The 21,566-nt window shown below is 48.9% G+C and overlaps 1 protein-coding gene across 8 annotated transcripts in view; it reads right to left on the reverse strand.

The window, feature by feature from the left end:
• RBM39 (RNA binding motif protein 39) overlaps window positions 1-21,566 on the reverse strand; it is a 564,082-nt gene that overhangs the window by 68,044 nt on the left and 474,472 nt on the right. For all 8 annotated transcript variants that reach the window (XM_085619028.1, XM_085619029.1, XM_085619035.1 and 5 more), the window contains one exon: window positions 16,525-16,630. In XM_085619028.1, coding sequence (XP_085475154.1) covers window positions 16,525-16,630 — 106 coding nt within the window. The remainder of the gene's footprint in view (window positions 1-16,524; window positions 16,631-21,566) is intronic.

Here is a 21,566-nt window from a genome sequence, read left to right on the forward strand (position 1 = left end):
GCGGGTTCATGTCATTATTATTGCAATAGATGACGAATCTTTTCCATTTGGCTGCATAGCAAGCTCTGGTAGTGGGTCTTCTAGCTTCCTTAATGATGTCCATACAGTCAGGTGGCAGGTTTAGGTACCCAAACTCTAGGACTTCAGGAGCCAGATTGCCAGGTTCAGCTGTTGCGGATCTGGGTGCTGAATCTCTCCATGGTTCTGCGTCAAATGCGCGGGTTTGATCCGCAGCCTTTGATGCGGCACCACGGAAAGTTCGAGAAAAGTGGTGTACCATGGCTGGCGTGCCCATGTTGGAGCAACCAGGACGAGTGTCAGTGAGTGTTGTCTGAGTTTGCGAGCCACCAGCGGTATCAACGGTGCTGGGGGAAAAGCGTACGCAAATCTGCCGGACCAGTTCATCCATATCGCATTGCCCTGCGACTGTGGATGTGGGAACCTGGCGGCAAAGCTTTGGCATTTTGCGTTTTCGCTTGTGGCGAATAGGTCTATCTCTGGATGACCCCATTGCTGGAAGTACGGTTGGAGTACTGATGGGTGTAACTCCCACTCGTACATCTGGTGGCTGTGTCTGCTGAGCAGATCCGCCATCTGGTTGTCCTTGCCGGGGAGGTGTTCCGCCATGAGGAACATGTTCCTCTGAATGGCCCACTTCCACATGCTCTGAGCCAGATGAGACAACTGTGGAGTGTGTTCCTCCCTGCTTCTGTATGTAGTACATGGCGGTCATGTTGTCCGTCCGGATCAACACGACTTTGTTGCACAAGTGTACTTTGAATGCTTTCATAGCCAGGAAGATTGCCATCAGTTCTAGAAGGTTGATGTGCATCTTCTTTTGTTGTGTTGTCCATAGTCCCTGCACTGTGTAGTGGAGTACATGAGCTCCCCATCCCTGGAGAGACGCGTCCGCTGTCAGTATTATTTGTGGAACAGGCTCTTAGAACGGTCGGCCCTTGCAAAGGTTTTGTGGATTCCACCAATGCAGAGAGTTGTATGCCCGACCGCTCACCAACACTAGGTCTTTTAGTTGTCCGTGAGCCTGATTCCATTGACGTGCTAAGCACTCTTGAAGCGGGCGCATATGTAGTCTCGCGTGTGGGACTATGAAAATGCAGGAGGCCATCATGCCTATCAACTGCATGAACACTCGTGCGGGAAGGGAGTGTTGTGGTTTGAACTTGGAAATCAGCATTTGCATGCTGTTGATTCTCACTAGATTTGGCTGAGCTGTGGCCGCCAGAGTGTCTATGGTCGCACCTAGGTACTGTTGTACGTGTGCGGGTTGGAGATGTGATTTTGGGTAATTTAGTGAGAACCCCAGACTGTGAAGGAGGTGAATGGTGTGGGACATGTGGTTGGCACATTGCTGGGCTGACTTTGCTTGAACAAGCCAGTCGTCCAGGTAAGGGTAGACGTGTATGTGCTTCCTTCGTAGATGTGCCGCCACAGTAGCTAGGCACTTTGTGAAAACTCTGGGTGCTGTTGTGACGCCGAAGGGAAGAACCTTGAATTGGTAGTGCTGCCCTTGAATAGTGAACCTGAGATATTTCCTGTGTGATGGGTGAATGGGTATGTGGAAATACGCATCTTTGAGGTCCAGTGTGGCCAGGAAGTCTCCCTGTTTGAGCAGTGGGAGGACTTGTTGCAGGGTGAGCATGTGGAAATGCTCCGAAAGAATATAGCGGTTGAGGGGTCTCAGGTCTAGTATAGGTCTGAGTGACCCGTCCTTTTTTGGTATTAAAAAGTACAGGGAGTACACCCCTGTACCTTGCTCGTGGACGGGTACGACCTCTATTGCGCCTTTTTGCATCATGCTTAGCACTTCCTGCTGTAATAGCGCTAAGTGCTCTGAGGACATAGGACGGTGTTTTGGGGGTATTGTGGGTGGAGTAGAGGTTAATTCTAGGCAGTAACCGTGTTTGATAATATCTTTGACCCACCTGTCCGTGGTGATGGAGTTCCACGTGGCCAGGAACTTTTGCAACCTTCCCCCGACAGGTGTTGTGTGGTCGGGAGGAAGGGAGAGGGCGTCACTGTTTGTTCTTGGGACAGGATCTGGTATTGCCGTATCCGCGTCCTCTGCCCTTTGTGCTTGAACCACGATATCCACCCCTGGTGTTTTTATCGTAGGTACTTTGGGTGTTGCCCTTGTTGTAGGTTTGCTGTGACCCCTGTCCTCTACCTGCTCCTCTATTACCGGGGCAACGAAAGGAGCCACTCCGAAAGGTCTGCGTTTGGAGAGCCCCCATGGACTTTGCAGTGTCTGTGTCCTTTTTTATTTTTACTAGTGTGGTGTCAACCTCTGGCCCGAATAAGTAGTCAGAGTTGACCGGCTGGTTGAGGATGTTATTTTGCACCTCCGGTTTGAATCCGGAGATTCGTAACCAGGCGTGTCGTCGTAACATGACGCTAGTGTTTATGGCTGTGGACACTTGATGGATGCGTTTGTGAGGAGTTGTCCCTCTCTAATGAGGATCTCTGCTCCCTCTTTGTATTGGTCAGGGAGATGTTGTAGTAATGTTTCTAGTGTGTCATAATGCGCTCGGTCGTAGCGAGCCAGGAGCGCTTGAGTATTGGCAATACGCCATATGTTAGCTGCTTGGGCTGCAACTCGTTTGCCGGAGGTCTCCAACACCTTGGACTCTTTGTCCGGGGGAGGGGCATCCCCAGTCGTCTGCGAGTGCGCCCGTTTACGAGCATTCGCGACTACTATGGAATCCAGAGGCAACTGTCCTCTAATATAGGTAGGATCCCCAGGCGCTGACCTATATTTTTTGTCGATTCTGGGGTTTATTACTCTGGCCCTGGTGGGTTCTTTGAAAATATGTCCTTTGCTGGTTTGAGGACACCTTTCAACATGGGTAGAGTTTTAACATGTTTTTCTGAGGATGCGAAAGTGTGCATGAGAAAATCGTCCTCGATGGTGTCAGAGTGGAGTTGAACACCATGATTGGCCGCAGCACGTTCAATGAGGGCATTGAATGCAGGCAGTGTCCTCTGTGGGAGACGTTTTTGCTCCATAGAGTTGCGGGTCCTGTGTATCCATAGGTGCACCCGAGTCTACAGGGTCATCCCAAGCTTGGTCAGGGTCCTGTTGGCCTTGAGGGTCCATCTCTCCGGGGTAGGGGACGTGGTCACCCATGTAGTCCTCCAAAACGTCTGTGTCGGAGTGTGTCAGAGAGAAGGACTGTGGATCTTGGTAAGAGGCATGGAGAGGCTCGTAAAGAAGTGGTTCCAAATCCACTGGCAGCTTTTTCTTTAGTGGGATCCGGTAGGAGTCCAAAGCTGGCTCATAAGTTATCTTCCTCTTGTGAAGCATCATTCTGCCTGTTGCGGCATCGATGATGTGTGAAGGCGACGTCTCCGTAGGAGAGTGTTCTGCAGGTGTGATCCTGGTGTGGGTGACACGTGTTCTGATTTCGAACAGTTTTGGCGCCGTGGATGGTGGCAGGCCAAAAGTGATGTTGGCCGGTGCCGGAGAAGCTTTTTGAGCCTTTTTCGGCTCGGAGCTGGATGTGTCCTGGAGGGCCGCCTTATCTTTGATGCGTTGCAAGGACGCTGAAACTTGATGCACCTGGAACGCCGACGGTTCTTTGGCGCCGACCGGTTCCGTTGAGGCAGGCTTGGACTTCTTCGGTGCCACGGGGTCATCGAGTCGAGGAGAGGTAGTAGCTGTCGACGGCGTAGATGATTGTGCCTTTGGTGCTGTTTTGGAAGTGGTGTGAGATCCAGCAGCCATTTTGACATTTGTGGTCGGAGCCGATTGTTTCGGTGCCGGGAGCCGAGGCGGCTTGGCGGTACCGATGGTCTTTTTCCGTGCGTCGGCGCGGACGTCGGCTGCTGCAAGCTCGGCACCGAAGTCCCGTTTGGTGCGGTCGGTGCCGACGGGTTTGGCTGGCGTCGAAGGCGTGGTGGGCTTCGATCCGACCAGTGTGACTTTCAGTTTCAGTTTCGGTTTCTGCTGAACCGAGACGGCTTTCGGTTTCGATGAAGGGAAACCAGCCGTTTTGGGTAGTATAGGGTGCCGCTGAATGTCCGAGGCCGGGCCAGAGGGCGGGGCCGAATGGATGCGGGATAGGTCTTGGGTAAGGCCCGAAGGCGATCCCACGACCGGAGCCACAGATTGACGCACTGGGATATCCAAAGTCTGTTCGGGTAGGCCTTGCTCGTCACCGGAGCTACTCTCTTCGGCCCCCTAAGGCCTCATTGTAGTCTCCTACCTCGGTGTCGGCTTCGTCTCTGTGAAAGAGTTGTTCTTCGACGTCTTCCGATCCGGAGTCGTGTTCGGAAGCGGGGCTGGAGGGTAGGTTCTCCACGTCTTGCACATCTTCGTCCTCGGCGTTGAAGATGTCAGTCGGGGCCGGTGCCGATTGCTGCGCTTCGAGCCTCGCTGCTCGACGATTCCGGAGAGTCTTCTTGGATCGGAATCGGGCACAGGCCATACATGTGGACTCGTCGTGATCCGGTGAAAGGCATTTGTTGCACACCGGGTGGACGTCGACATGGGGATATTTCGCATTGCATACAGGGCACCGCTTGAAGGGCGTTCGATTCCATCGTCAATGTCGGGTCGATGGTCGGGTATGATGCGAAAAAGTTGGTTTCTGGAAGTTAGTAAACTAACAATAACTATCGATACCGATCGGGAACAGTACCGACGCGAACTAAAGGCCTTTTGGCCTGTAAAAAGTTTTTCCTAACTTGAGTCAAGATAAGCACATCCGAACCCAATGGCGGAAAAAAACAATCTGAGGATGGAGAGGATGCCCATGCGCACTGTAGTCCAGAAGAGGAGTCACCTATCCCAGGATACTTCGAAGACTCTTCCAGGACAACAACGTGCAAACATCCGGACCCAACACTAGGCGGCGATCTATGCACAGATATGAATTCAGCAGCCCACATGCCTCAAACTGTTTAGAACCAAGGAATTTTAAGACCCACACGTGCTGCAAAACCTGTTTGACTGCTTCAGGGATATATCGTTCATCACCCCTACACAGCAATTTTGTTTGAGAAATTTTTTTCTCCAATGACTTACTGTACGGCACGTTCACACACCTTACTTTCTCATTCATAACATCAGTGCATCCTGGCCCGTTTTGCGAGATATAACACCTCTCAAGATGGCCGCCGCCTTCCCATCACCTTGATTAGGCGTTTTTTGCTAATCAGCTATATTGTTTAGCCAAGGAACTTTAAGACCCACACGCGCTGCAAAACCTGTTTGACTGCTTCAGGGATACATCGTTAATCACCCCAACACAGTAATTTTATTTGAGAACACCGTACTTTCTCATTCATAACATCAGTGCATCCTGGCCAGTTTTGCAAGATCAACCCCTCTCAAGATGGCCGCCGCCTTCCCATCACTTTGATTAGGCGTACCATCGATACGAAACCAACACGCATACGAGCAGAGAGGCGTCACCGCGTCACAAACTCAGGGAACCGCCCTCGCAATACATACGCCTAGCGATACAACCCTCCTAATATGGCCGCTACTCTTCAAACAGTTTCATATGGCATACCACATGTGTATTCTGACATCACGTCACTTCGTTACCTTGAGACGCTGAGACACGCCCACACCACCGGGATGATTACCAATTAAGTAGCGTATTTAAACAAACACCTTTCCCACCCTCCCTTATCAATCCCAGCGCACCACGGAGGAGGGGTAGGTTTCCACACCTTGGTCAATCGAGCACTTGTGAGTATACTGTTTTCATTAATAATTGGCATCCAGTTTCCTGCTTACGAACAGCCTCGACATGGGTGGATAGTAACCACGTCCCCTTTCCACAGTCTCTCTGGTTGCCAACAGCGGGGCGCCGACGGAGCCCATTACCTGCACTTGAAGGGTAGGCATACCCCTTCCGGATTTAGCATGACTACCACTTCCCATATCATGGGGAGGAGCACGTGTAAGCTCAATACGGAACTGACACCGCCAGCTTTTGCCTCACACTTTTTACACGATGCGTGCTTATAGACATCTGTCTTCCGATCTCTGTCCACCATCGAAATTATTCCACCTACACGGCTCTGTTGTAGTATTATGTTCACATGCAGCTGGCCATTACGGGGTTGGTGGGTTTTATAGGCACATGATCACTGTTACCTGCCTGTAGAACTTGTACCCCAACACAGCGGCGAACTGAACAGGGATTATGACGCGCTAGCACCTGGTCATTTCTCCTGCATGTCATTATTGTGAGCATGCCTGTGTGATTGAACACTCACTGTGTTTTCTTGCGATATAAACACAATCTATCGACTTGAAACTACCGCTGAACCAATGAATTACAGCAATGTTGAGTTTGTCTCTGTTATGTCCATAGGAGTGTCTTTTTTCTTTTTTTCTCTCACCAGGTTGGGTATAGGTTCCTAAAAGAAGGAGTTCCTATCAGCGCGAGGACGCTTTATCCCTTTAATAATAAGGTACCATAGGTTCACAGTACTGCACTTCCCTGGAAACTTGTCTTTAGAATACCTTCTCTAGTGTATATATTTTTTCCTCTCACCTCTTACCCGGTCCTGACGAAGCGCGAACGGATCCCTTAAGGAACAGCTTTCATGCGCGAAACATGTTGACCCTATATTCGTAGGATTCCCACTCACTCATCCTGAGAGCATCTACACATCTTCCCTCATTTATTTTTTCAAAGAGGAGCTCCAGGATTATTTTTAATCTGTGCTACACGGGGCCGTGAATAAAAACTTAGGTTCTGGGCTCCACATAGCATTTTTTAACGCACCCACTCACCTCCCTTTTTATAGGCCCACACACCCTCATGCACAACTGCGGCGTCTCCATAAAAGAGCTCCGATAAAGAGCCCTCTCGCGAGGCCCGTGAGGGACTGCAGCACCACCCCCACGAGGAGCAACGCCCGATGATGAAGCATGACACCCGAAAGGGTGTGTGAGGGCACTATATTACAAAGGAGAAATTCCCCACATCCACTCTTCACCCGACCTGATTTACCAGACACACATCTAATCAACAGATTTTTTTCTATTTTCTTAGGAACAGTTACCCTCTTAGTACATACACAGTACTATTTGTGGAACAGGCTCTTGGAACGGTCGGCCCTTGCAAAGGTTTTGTGGATTCCACCAATGCAGAGTTGTATGCCCGACCGCTCACCAACACTAGGTCTTTCAACTGTCCTTGAGTCTGATTCCATTGACGTGCCAAGCACTCCTACAGCGGGCGCATATGTAGTCTCGCGTGCGGGACTATGAAGATGCAGGAGGCCATCATGCCTATCAACTGCATGAACACTCGCGCTGGAAGGGAGTGTTGAGGTCTGAACTTTGTTATCAGCAGTTGCATGCTGTTGATCCTCACTAAATTTGGCTGAGCAGTGGCTGCCAGAGTGTCTATGGTCGCGCCCAGGTACTGCCGTATGTGGGCGGGTTGAAGATGTGATTTTGGATAATTCAGTGAGAATCCCAGACTGCGAAGAAGGTGAATGGTGTGGGATATGTGGCTGGCACACTGCTGGGCTGACTTTGCCTGAATAAGCCAGTGGTCCAGGTAAGGGAAGTCGTGAATGTGCTGTCTCCGTAAGTGTGCAGCCACTGTCGCTAGGCACTTGGTAAAGACCCTGGGCGCTGTTACTCCGAAAGGGAGGACTTTGAACTGATAATGTTGATCCTGAATAGTGAACCTGAGATATCTTCTGTGTGATGGGTGCATGGGTATGTGGAAATACGCATCTTTTAAATCTAGTGTTGCTAGGAAGTCTCCCTGCCTGAGTAACGGCAGAACCTGCTGGAGGGTGAGCATATGAAAATGCTCTGACAGAATGTATTGGTTGAGAGGTCTTTGGTCCAGTACAGGTCTCAAAGACCCGTCCTTTTTTGGGATTAAGAAGTACAGAGAGTACACCCTTGACCCACGTTGTTCTACAGCAGTGCTTTGCAAATGGTGTGTCGCGACACGTTAGTGTGTCGGCTGGCGTCTGTAGGTGTGTCACACAACGTGGTCTAGGCAATGCGGTATAGGTAGCATGCAGGACGGTACTGCACATGCTACTAACTCATTACCTGTTCCTGCAAAAGAGGAGTCTTCTCCTGTGGCGGGGCAGCGAGCCATGATTGTAGTCGGAGCATCGCTGCTGCTCGCTGCCACCCTCCTGCAGACCCGTTTAAGAATCCGGCAGTGGCGGTGAGTAGACTGCCGGTGGCTCCTGCAGTGCAGCCCTCTGCACCACCCCCCACAGTCCCATTCAATATAGGTCTGGGGTAGGCCAGCAGCACCATCGTTAGCGGCCATCTAGCGCTCACTGCTGCTGCACTCCTGCAGACACGTGGAGCTTCTGGCGGTAAGTAAACACTGCGGCGGCTCTCGCTTGCACATATTTACATATTGTTACTCCTAAATGACAGCACTCTTGGAACTGTATGTATGTTATTATTTTAAAATCATATATTTTGCTAGTAAAACTCAATTACCGTGTCGCGAAATGATGTATGTCTAAAAAAAGTGTGTCACCAACATGAAAAGTTTGGAAAGCACTGTTCTACAGGCACGAGCTCTATGGCTCCTTTCTGCAGCATACTTAGTACTTCCTGCTGCAATAATGTCAAGTGCTCTGCGGACATAGGACGGTGTCTTGGTGGTAATTCCAGACAACCGTACTGGACAATTTTTCTGACCCACCTTTCTGTGGTGATGGTTCTCCAGACTGGCAGGAACTGTTGGAGTCTCCCCCCGACTGGTGTTATGTGGTCGGGGGGCAGTGACAAGACGTCACCGTTTGTTATTGGCGGAGGACCTGGTGGTGTCGTTTCCTCGTCCTCTGCCTTTGGTGCTGGATCCACGATATCCACCCCTATTGGTCTTATTATAGGTACTCTGGGTACCTCTATTGTACTGCTGCTGGGACCCCTGACCTCTAGCTGCTCCTCTATTCCCGGGGCGACGAAAGGAGCCACTCCGAAACTGCTGCGACTGTAGAGCCCCCATAGATTTTGCAGTTTCAGTGTCCTTTATCTTCTCTAGTGTAATATCAACCTCTGGGCCAAATAAAAAGTCTGGGTTGACTGGTTGATTCAAGATATTAGTTTGAATTTCACGTTTGAAACCTGATATTCTCAACCATGCGTGCCTCCTTAACATCACACTAGTGTTGATTGCCCTAGCCGCAGTGTCAACTGCATCTAGTGCGCATTTGATGGACGCATTTGTAATGAGTTTTCCCTCTGATGAGGAGCTCCGCTCCTTCTTTGTAGTCATCTGGTAGGTGTTCTATTAGTGTTTCTAGGGTATCGTAGTGTGACCTGTCGTATCTGGCCAGGAGTGCCTGAGTGTTGGCAATGCGCCAGATGTTTGTTGCTTGTGCTGCTATCCTTTTTCCCGGTGTTTCTAGCACTTTGGACTCCTTGTCTGGAGGAGGAGCATCACCGGTAGTCTGCGAGTTAGCTCTTTTACGAGCATTAGAAACTACCATGGAGTCCAACGGCAATTGACCCTTAATGTACATTGGGTCTCCTGGGGCTGGTTTTTTTTTCTCTTTCTATTCTTGGGTTCAATACCCGTGCTCTGGTTGTCTCCTTAAAGATGTCCTTAGCATGTTTAATAACCCCTTTTAGCATTGGTAGAGTCTTGACTGTTCTTTCTGATGGTGAGAAAGAAATCCTCTTCCACCGAGTCAGAATGAAGTTCCACTCCGTGATTGGCCGCCGCTCTTTCAATGAGGGCGTTAAAAGCAGCAGTATCTTCAGTGGGAGATGGTTTTATATTATAAATATGAGTGTCAGGAGCATCTTGTGGGTCTCCTGGGTCATTAGGGTCTCCCCATGCTTGATCCTGGTCTTGCTGTTGTTCATCAGGGTCAATATCCACAGGATAAGTGGTATCCTCATTATAGCCCTCTCCTGCATCCGCCTCCGAGTGTGCGGGAGAAAAGGATTGTGGTTCCTGATGATATGTTTGGTAAGGTTCCAGAAGCACTGGTGTCGAACCTGACGCTATTTTATTTTTCAGTGGAATTTTGTATGATTCCAAAGTCTTTTCTGGCACGATTTTCCGCTTGCGGAACAACAGTCTACCAGTGTCTGCGTCGATAAACTGGTCCTGTGAGTCTTCGACATTTGTCCTTCCGGTCGACACTGTTTGTGGTTGTTCGATACTCTTCCTAAGTTCGAACATCCTAGGTGTCACCGGTGGTGGCAAGCCAAACTTGATTGGTGCGGGCGCCGAGTGAGCCTTGGCGACCTTCTTCGGTTCGGGACCCGTTTTCGGTTCGAGAGTGTCCCGTTCCCTGATGCGCTTTAGGGACTCCGATACCAGTTGCAACGTGAATGTCGACGGTGCTTTCGATCCGACAGGCTCTTTGGAGACAGGCCTTGACGCGGTCTCCGGTTTCTTTCCTGTCTTCGGGGCTTCGATCTGCTCAGCACTCCTCGGTGTTGACGTAGTAGGATCGATCACCTTGACCTTGGTCTTCGGTGCCCCAACCTTCGGTGCCATAGGCCTCTGCGGCTTCTCGGGACCGAGGACCTTCTTTTGTTTCTCGGTGCCGAAGTCCTTTTTTGGTTTCTCGGTACCGAAGTCCTTCCTTGGTTTGTCGGTTCCGATGTCCTCCTTTAGTGTCGACGGATTGGAAGGTTTCGATGCCTTTGATCCGACCTGAACCAGTTGCACTTTCGGTTTCGATTTGACCGGTGCAGGTTTTGGTTTCGATTTCACGGAATCGACTCCAGTCTTTTTTGATATTTCTGGCTCTTTTGAAATGTTCGAAGCCGGGCCTTTATGCGGGGCTGTAGAACGATCCGACCGATCTTGGGTAAGGCCCGCAGGCGATCCCTCGACCTGAGCCTTATCAAGACTATCTCCCTCGGCCTCCGCATCGACGGATTGGCCTAGCTCCTCGCCTGAGCTATCTTCCTCGGCCCCAAGGGCCTCCTAGTCGTCTCCTACCTCGTCGACGTCTTCTTCCAGGAAGATCGCCTCATCTTCGTTGTCATATTGGGAGTCATGCTCTGAAGCAGGGTCCGATTGGTCTTGAACATCCTGCTCTTCAACGTCGGAGTGGTCTACCTCTTCGACGCTCTCTGCTTCTTCGTCCTCGGTACTGAATATGTTAACCGGGTTAGGCGCTGATTTCTTGGCCTCCAATCGAGCCGCTCGTCGATTCCGAAGGGTCTTCTTCGACCGGAACCGGGCGCAGGCCATACATTTGGTCTCATCATGATCCGGTGATAAACATTTGTTACACACTGGATGAACGTCGACGTGTGGATATTTTGCGTGACATAGAGGGCATCTGTTGAAGGGAGTCCTCGATTCCATCTTCTCACGTCGATCGATGTTCGGACCGAAACTCGATCCGATAAAGGATAATAATAATCTATCGATACCGAACGCAAACGATACAGACGATATCTAAAGGCTTTTGGCCTTAAATAAAGTTTTCCTAACTTGAGCTAAGATAAGCATATCCGAACCCAATGGCGGAAAAAAACAATCTGAGGATGGAGAGGATGCCCATGCGCACTGTAGTCCAGGGGAGGAGCCACCTATCTCGTGATACTTCAAAGACTCTTCCAGGACAACAATGTGCAATCATCCGGACCCAACACTAGGCGGCGATCTATGCACAGATATGAATTCAGCAGCCCACATGCCTCGAACAGGGAGCAACATACCACAGATGCGGTCACAGCTGCATGAACAATGTGCCCCTTCAGTGTCTCTGCCATTCACAGACATTGTAAGTGCAAGGGAGCCATATCAGGTACATGGGCTGGGGGTTTGTCATTACAAACTCCACAGCTCCATGATGGTTTTACTGAATGCTAAGGAGTTTGGTATCAAACTCTTCAGCATTTTAAACCCACACTGATGCCAGTGTTGAATTTATTACAATATCACTCAGAGGGCATCTTAGAGATGTCCCTTGAAAAAAGACCAACTCCCTCATGTCCAGCTTACTGGTCTGCACCAGCCTGCCCCACACAGACATGTTTCTGACCCCTGAGGTGGGAGCCCTTGTGTTCTCGTGGGTCAGGAACAAAGCCTGCTTGGAGTGGAGGTGCTTCACACCTACTCCAAGCAGGAATAGCATTCAGGGAGTTGAACCTCATAGGCTCAGTGTGGCGAACCACTTTGTGGAAGGAGACAACCCTACCAATAGGTTGGTGGTAGGAGGTGGAATTGTCAGCAGGGAAAGAACGGGCAGAGTTACAGGTTAGGATCTGTGTCCCCTGGTGGGTCAGCATCATAAGTGTCCCAAGGATACCCCTGCAGAGGAGTTTCAAAGGTATCTCCCGCTCCAGCTCTGACTGAGGTGACCCATGATGTGTATGGGGCTTAGGGTCTCCTGGAGAAGAGGACGAGTGTTGTGGAGTTGGAAGAGATGGTAGTGGAAGAATGACAGGCAAACCTTGTAGCCTAGCCTACTTTTTGCGCTGCTTCAGTCGAGGTGGACTATCTAAGGCTTCTTCGAAGGACAGTTCCCATTTGGATGGTTGAGCAGCAGATCCCAGAGGGCAGCTGAGTATCCGGCACATGTGGGGATGTATCATGAGATGTTTCTGCTGGGCGTTGATCTCTTCCTGAAGTTTATGAAGAATCTGTTCGACAGTCCTCGATCTGACAGAACTTGCTGGTCGGCGTCGATGGTGTCTGTTCCAACGCTGAAGTTGTCGGCTTGGCTCAGAGGTAGGAGCAGCCGGAACCGAGGCAGTCAATCTTGATTTCTTCGGCACTGGGCTGGGCGTTGCATTCGAAGATGGTGGTCTGTGCCGACCAAGATGCTCCAGAGTAGCTGGACGACCCTGTAGAAGAGGGTTGCTCAGCGTGGACTGTTGTAAAGCTGGGAGTACTGCATTCACAGCTGGCTGCGCTGGTGGAAGATCTTCGATTTCCAGATCAGAGTAAGAGGTGTCGGGGAGGCTCTTTATCTGCAGCTGTGGACGGTGCCCCCCCCCCCCCCAATGTCCTTGGAGCTGAAGCGGCCAGGGATGTCATCTCCACTTCTACGTGACATCTCGAGACCTCGGGCTAGACAGTCGTGCAGTGTTTTCTTCGAACAGAAAGGAGTGACCAACATCACAAGCAACCTCGTTGTGAGATTGGTCTGAGGACATTTCAAGTGACAGCGAGGACAATAGCAACAAGCATTTGCAATGCGATAGGTCTCGCATTTACGCGAGTTTAAGCTATTGGCTTTGTAAATGATAATGGCTTTTATTTAGGTTTTAAAAATCAAAACCTAAATAAAAGGCATTGTCATTTACAATGCCAACAGCTCAAAGTCGCGTAAATGCGAGACCTAGCACATTGCAAATGCTTGTTCTTTACTGCGGCTACGTATGGCAGAAGTCAGCAACTGGTGACATCAGTGCTTGATAGAGACAGCTGTACCCTGGTAAAATGGCACTGTAGTCAGACTGGTCTTTGTCTATTTTCTTATATTTTCATAAGTTAGCCTGGGACGCATGTAACACCCAACATGTTATGTCGTTTGCACCAGAAACAATGATGTACCCAGCTATATTCCCAATCCCTCCACTGTTTCTAGGTTGCCCAGGTTTTTCTGAAATTGGCAACATAGGCACAGATGAACTTGCGATAAACTGTCACTCACAGTGTCACACATAAGGCAATTACATTTTACATATAAGCACATTTCAACCATTGAAATGTAACACAAGCAAACTGGAATCTAGGCACCTACGGAAGAAAGAGTTTAGACAGGTGGAAGGAAGGAGCACCGGAGCGGGGAGGAAGACTATAGGGAGGAGAAAGAAGGAAGAGGGGAGATAGATGGAGGACATAAGAGAGAAAGTGGAGACTGGAAATGGGTGACAGACATGGGGGAGGAGACAAGCGAGAGGAAAGGAAATGCAGACAAAGTGACAATGGGAGAGTTGAGATACGCAGATGGCATGGAAAGGGTAAACATTTCGCAAGGAGAGGTGGAATTTGAAAGGGCGTCAGAAGCAAAAAAATAAACCAGTGCATTTTATCTTGGTGACAGCCAAGGAGGATGGCTATAAACTGTATTCATTATAACAGAGAATAGATACGGCACAGGGCTAATCGTCACTATAAAAACACACTTCGTTGTTTATATAATTAAAGCACGCTCATCTGGGTGTGCAGAGATGCTGTCCACAATGTCGATATGTGAAATAACACCTGGCAGGCTTTCGGTGATCCCTACCCTTCATTCATCACCCCAATTCCCACCTTACTTTTCCAGTGCTTTAGATTTCAGAGAACCTATTATGAGCCAACCGCTGTCTTCTTTCAACAGACACTGCTGTTTCTGGTGCACCTTGCATGACTCGTTTCACAGCTCACTAATGATACCTAATATCCTGCCAACTTGTGGTTATCCGGCAGGCCTAAAAAATATGTTGTTGCTGCCCAGCTCAGCGGTATTCATTTCAATCTTCTGGAAAGGATGAAAGCTTAAGTTGTACTGGATTATGGAAGAACACTGCTCTCTGCAACATTCATACATCCCACTGAGCTACTGTGTGAGAAATGCTCTTCATCTTAACGTCTGATAACATCTGACAGGCGCAGAGATGGCTGGCATCTGACAGGCGCAGAAACAGGGCATACCACAATTGCAGAGAAAGATGGCATTTCCCAAGTGCAGGGTAATCAGGCGCTCACTAATACAGGAACCGCTGCATTTCATATGTGAAGGGAAAACATTTCCTGGCTAGTGCAAAGACAAGCAACAGTACAAGGACATGTCGCCAGCGAGTGACTAGCACTCATAACCACAGCGACAGGCGATGCAACAGCACGTCCCACGACACATGCCGAACCATCACGCCCAATACCGCACATTTTCCTACTTGGTTTCCTACGGTGGACGCGGCGTTTCCCACAGAATTATACATTTGCCAGACTTGCCTCACAACCATCATCTCCTGCAGAATTTTCCTTTTCTTCTCGCATAATGTAGTCAACCCTGCCAATTTCATCCCATCTCCTATATGTAAAGAGAACCTGTGGCTGCACAGGGAGAAAGAACCTGACTGAAAACGTAATGTTACACCTATATTAACTGTGCCAGATAAAACAGCTTGCATGATCACCTGCCACTTGTGTTCATTCTAGTATGCGAGATTGGTTCGCAGCTTTATTTTAATTCAACTTTCACAACCTGCGTTATCCTCTAGATCATAGCCTCTGTGCGGTGTATACCAGTAGTTAGCTCTCTATGGCACATGTCCCTTTGCATCCAACTCCAGATCAGCCTCTTCGCTAGCCCTGCTTTGGGAAGTGAAGGCGACATTCATAATGGCTGTGCAGGCAGTAGTTTGGTCTCATCTCAACAGAGACCATGCCCTGCTCCAAAACATACCTGGCACCCATCGTCCATGCTGTAGAACACCTCAGGAAAGTTCTCAGTTCAATAGAAAGGAGCTTCACTGTCTAGTGCACTACTGCCCCAATCCTCTTGAAAAACAAAAAAAACCATTGTCAATGAGGCCTCACCTTAATCTGTGGCGTCCAAATTCAAGAAATAAAGAGGTCACTGCAGAACCGGCAAGAACTTAGTCAGCAAACTCGAGACCAGCAATTGCAGGAGAAACCAGACGGCAACCAGTGGTGCACTTGCACCACAGAGGAGCCGATGCGGGAATCTAAACCAGTGGTGCGCGCACACTACAGAGGAGCGGGGGAGGGAGCGCGGCAGCGAGGCGAACGCGCGCTGTTGCGCGTGCTAGCCACTGGTGGAAATGGGCAGAGCAAAGGCGGGACATGCGCCCACCTTTGCCCAATTGTGTGCATTATTTTTATTAAAAAAACACGCTAAGCCCAATGGCAGCCAGCGAAAGCCTGATCTCACACACAAGCAGCTTTCAGCACCCCATACAAAAGGCCTCTCGCTGCGCACTGCAACGCAGGCACGAGCCCTAAAAAGGAGTCTGTTCTATCCCACCTTGGATATGGTTGAGTGGTGGATGGGAAGGTGGAGACAGTTAAAAACGAAAGAAGGCCCTGAAGGCCCACGTGGGCCCAAGGTAGACTGAGAGCTGCCAGGTCAATGCAGGAATAGTTGACCCGAAAGGAAGGGAAAAGAAAAACGCAATGGAGATTAATACTGACAGAGGGAAGGAACCCATGAAAACCAAAACCGTGCACCACAACTGTCGAACCGAAGCATGGGAGCACACGTCCGAAGCTGAAGTCAGAAAGAAAACAATGCAACAATGGAGTTGATGACTATGCGAATTAATAAGAGGAGGGAGTCACAGTATTTAGTGACTCAAAAGACTTCCTTCAAAGAAAAACAACTGGTACACATACGGGCCTGAATCTAGGTAGCAGGATTATGCACAGCATGTGTATCTACAGCCAAACATGCCTCAAACAGTTACTGATACTGGATTGTACTGGAGATTAATACCCAAGTGCTGTGCAGAAGTTGCTACATAAAGGCAAAGGCTGTGCAAAATTACTCTTAATGCAAGTCCATAAAGGCTAATTACAGTACATTATTAATGTAAAACAGTTGAGTATTTACAGCACATACCTGTGTGGAACTTTTGTCCACATAAATGTGAATCACTCCGCCATGCTTATTACATTCCTCAATCACATCATCTTTAATTTCTGTGTCCCAACCAGGCTCATCTTCTCTGTAAAGACATTATAAAGAACCAAGTTGATACTTCATTTACACTCAATATGAATAGTAACAATATGAAAAATGTAGGGCTGAGAAACGTTAAAGCCATTTGTTCACTCCTAGAGAAGGTAAATATAGAATAAGTTACCTACCTTTAGTAACAATGTATCTGGTAGAGATATATTCTAGTTGCGAAGATAACCGATCTAACGAAGGCTCTCCCCACCGCTGAAAGAGACCTGTACCACCTCCGCATGGAGACGCCATTCGCGATTGATCAGGGACAGACAGCGGAGTTTGTCCACTCTGGCCTTCAGAGAACCCACCAGGCGGTGAACCACCAGGGATATGCCCTGATGTTCCAGCCATGTCCAGAGGAAGAGCCTCCTCTGACAAAGGGTTCAAAACCACACCCTGCCTGTTTGTTACAGTACCACATGGCGGTGTTGTTGTCCGTGAACACCTGCACCACTTTCCATTTGAGAGAAGGTAGAAATGCCTTCAAAGCCAGTCAGTTCACCCAAAGCTCCAAAAGGTTGATATGGAGACCAGACTCCGCCAGAGACCAGACGCATCTGAGCTCTGCCTCATCCCAGGAGGGACACATCCATTGCCACCATCAGATCTAGTTAAGGAAGTGAGAGATCTGCCCCTGACCCAATCTTGGTTCATTAGCCACCACTGCAGTTGGTGCGCAGCTGACTCCGAGATCTGGACGTAATTGGTAAGATTACCCTGATGCTGCGACCACTGGAACTTCAGGTCCTACTGCAGACCCCGCATATGCCATCTGGCATGATCAACCAGCAGGCCATGAGGCCCAGCAGCCTCAGTTTCATTCTCACTGAAATCCGGAGGTCTAGGATAGGATGCAGGCCTTTATCCTGATTGGGCACCAGAAAATAGCAGGAATAACCACCATGTCCTAATCCTGGCACAGGGACCCTCTATGCCCCCCTTGGCCAATATAACCGTAACTTCCTTTTAAATAAGCGCCAAATGATCCTCCGACATGCAGTCGCAGGAGGGTGGCATGGAGGGAGAGGTAGTATCGCCTTGAAGGGAGTGGCCGACTGCCAGGAAAGGAGGCAATAGCAAATCCTGCCTCAGACTGGCCGATGAAGGGCCTAAAACGTCAGACTAGGATGGTTGGGAGGCAGTGGCAGGTGGGGGAAAGGGTGGACTGGTCCGCCTGCTGGCTCCTAGACTCACAAGGTCGCTGGGTTTCTGTAGGAAAGTGACCCTTTATGCATGGTTGCCTTCCACTTTTTGCCTGATGTTTATGCTCTTTTGACTAGGTGTACCCTAGGTTCCTGCCAACCAGGTACCCAGGGCCTATGTTCCTTCCCTAAAACTGTACTGTTGCACACCCGATTGGCAACTCTGGCCATATGCAAGTCCCTTGTAGAAGGTACCATGGGTACCAAGGGCCCGGTGACCAAGGAAGGCCTCTAAGGGCTGCAGCACATACTGTGCCACACTCAAGGGCCCAGTACCCTGACACACAAACACACACTGCCTTTGCAAGCTGCATGTTTTGGTACAGAACAAAGTGAAGTCAACATGACAACCTACAGCCTATGGCAGAGATCAGCCAACCTTCTAGCTGGGTGCACTATGCCACTGGTGAGGGTACAGGTGCATGAGCTGTGTACCCCTACAGTGTCTAAGTCCATTCTTAGACATTGTAAGTGCAGTAAAGCCATAAAGAGTAAATGGTCTGGGAGTCTGTCATTACAAACTCCACAGCACCATAATGGCTTTACTGAAAACTGGGAAGTTTGATATCAAACTTCTCAGCACATTAAACTCACACTGATGCAAGTGTGTGGTTTAATGCAAAATACACTCAAGAGGGCATTTTAGAAATGGCACCTGAAAAAACAACCTGAATCTAGTGTCCTGGCTGACTGGCTGCTCGCCAGCTGCCACTCCCAGACAGGTTTCTGGACCCCTGGGTCGAAAGCCTTCCGCTCTTGGTGTCCTGAAACAAAGCACATCCTTGGAAAAGAAGCCAAGTCTCCTCCCTCAGGAGGGCAGGGTCCACGAAGGAAACGGTTCAAAGGCTTGCCGCCGTTGTGAGAAGAGCCAGCCATTTGCTGACCCAAGCAACTGGCACCACTGATTCGGACCCCCACTTTGGGCGGGAGAATCGGTGGGAAAGGAAAATGCTACTTACCCAGTATACATCTATTCTTGGCATACAGAGCTGTCGTCTCATACGCTTTAGCATAGTTCGCCATCTAGTGGTGGGTTCGGATGTTTGCACTTTGTTTTCCTTCAAAGAAGTCTTTGCAGTCACGAGGTAGGCGACTCTTCCTTTAGGTTCTAGTGCACATGGACATCGACTCCTTCCCTAGACTGTTTTGCCGTAAAGGGTGATGGAGTTAGTAAGAGTAGTAACATGATGTCCATGTATAGTGTATCTAAGATAATACGGCAACAGGTAAAGGTACCCGGGAGGGCGCATACGACTACAGCTCTATATGCCAATAACAGATGCATGCTGGGTAAGTAGCATTTTCAGTTCGAGGCTTATGAGCTGTAGAGCATATGCTTTAGCATGAACTATACAGCAGTTATCTCCCAAGCGGTGGCTAACCTGTAGCTGTTGCAGTGGTTTGAAATAGTGTTCGTAAAACTGCCTGGACCACAGTAGCTTGCTGTCTTGCTAACACCTACACAATAGTGCTTTGTGAATGTGTGTGGTGTAGACCATGTGGCAGCCCTGCAGATGTCAAAGGATATATTCCCTAAGAATGCCATAGACACCCCTATTTTGCATCTAGAGTGCACCCTAGGGGGAATGGTTAATGTGCGCTTAGCTTTAATCTAGCATATCTGAATGCATTTAACTATCCACCGTGCAATACCGCCTTTTGATATCGGACTGCCTTTATGCGGTGGTGCAAAAGCAACAAAAAGTGGTTTCGTTTTCCTAAAAGTGTTTGTTCTTTCAATGTAATATAGTATGGCACTTTTTTGATTTAATGTGTGAAGAGCACGCTCTGCCACTGAATCTGGTTGAGGGAAGAACACAGTTAACTCAGACTGGTTGATATGAAAGGCAGAAACGACTTTTGGTCAAAATGTGAGATTAGTCCTAAGAACCACTTTATTTTGGTGTATTTGTAAAAATGGTTCTTGTATAGTTCGTGCCTGGAGCTCACCGACTCGTCCAAGATGTGATCGCTATAAGAAAGGCTACCTTCAAGGTGAGAAACTGTAGTTCACATTTGTGCAACTGTTCAAATGGTGTCCCATGAGACTTGTAAGGCTATATTAAGATTCCACACTGTAGAGGGTGGAAGTCTAGGAGGAATGATTCTTTTGAGGCCTTCCATAAAAGCTTTGATAGCGGGCACTCGAAACACAGACAAGTGTTGTCTGTTTTGTAGGTAAGCGGCTATAGCAGCAAGGTGTAAGCTCATAGATGTATATGCTAAGTTGAAACGTAGGTGTAATAGAGAACGAATGTTTTGGATTGAAGCATCTAGGATGGACTGGATTGTTTGTATAGTAAATTACAAATAGTTTCCACTTCACTGCATAGCATGCTCCTGTGGTAGGGCGTCTAGCCTCTTTAATGGCGTTCATACAGTTCTGCAGAAGATTAAGGTACCCAAACTCTAGGATATCAGGTGCCAGATCGCATGGTTGAGATGATTGGGATCTGGTTGTCTTATCTCTCCATGGTTCTGAGTGTGAAGCTTGGGGAAGAGGCGTAGTTTTTGGTGAGTAACAACTGATGGTTCCAACGGGGTTGTGAACTAGGGTCGTCAAGCCCACGTGGGAGCAACTAGGATCAGGAATGTTGTTTGAGCGTCCGAACCACTAATGGAATTAGCGGGAGAGGTGGAAAAGCGTAAGCAAATCTGCCTAACCAATTGATCCATAGCGCATTGCCTTTGGACAACGTGTAGATACCTGGATGCGAAGCTTGGGTATTTTGCGTTGAGGTGTGTGGCGAACAGATCTATTTCTGGATAGCCCCACATCCGGAAGAATGGGAGGAGAACTTGAGGATGCAGTTCCCATTCGTGGATCTGTTTGACAACTGAGCAGATCTGCAATCTGATTGTTTACTCCTGGGAGGTGTCCCCTGCATGCTGTAGTTTGCTCTTCTTTGCCTCTCTCTCACTGAGTGAATGCTGCGCAGGCATTGCAGTCCTCGCTTTGATGGTCGAGCAGCAGGCAGAGATTGCAAACTAGGTGTTGATCCTTCTGCGCGTACTTGTGGTGTCAGTTTGTGCAGAATTTGAAGGGAGTTTTGTCCATCACAGTGCCCAGGGAGCCCCCTGTGTGCGCATTCTCTGTAGAACGTTGAAGCTCAATGCTTTCCTCCTCTTTCGTCGTCCCAGTTACTTGACTCGTAATCCGTTATGTGCTCAGGTGATTTCTCGATTTTTCTGTTTTTCATGGATTCTTCTCTCCAAAGTTGTGGACCTCCTTCACTGACGATACAGACCCAACAGCGGGAAAAAAAAAAAGAATCTGAAGATGGCGAACAAAGGTGGGAGCTTCCAGAGGAAGCGGGTCAACGTCACGAAGGTCACCAAATGGTATGTCGATGCCCACCTGGGCCACAAAAAAAAAAAAAAAGTACACAACAATTCCGGACCCAACCACTAGATGGCAGAATAATGCACAGCATAGTGAATCCAGAAAGATTTACGCTGCAAACATTTTTTGAGGTATGGCCCATCTCCAGATACTTTGAGCTAGTTGTGAAAGCTGTACTGTGTGTGTGTGTCCCCTCCTTGTTTTTGGATGTAGCACATTGCTGGCATGTTGTCAGTACGAACAAAGACAGCTTTGCCTACTAGATGCAGTTGAAAGGCTTTTAGTGCTAGGAAAATTGCTAGTAGTTCCAGATGGTTTATGTGGAGTTTTTGGTGTACAGTCCATATTCCCTGAATGGTATGTTTTTGAAGATGAGCTCCCCA

The sequence above is a fragment of the Triturus cristatus genome, chromosome 7 (assembly GCF_964204655.1).
Source record: "Triturus cristatus chromosome 7, aTriCri1.1, whole genome shotgun sequence".
Taxonomy (NCBI): domain Eukaryota; kingdom Metazoa; phylum Chordata; class Amphibia; order Caudata; family Salamandridae; genus Triturus; species Triturus cristatus.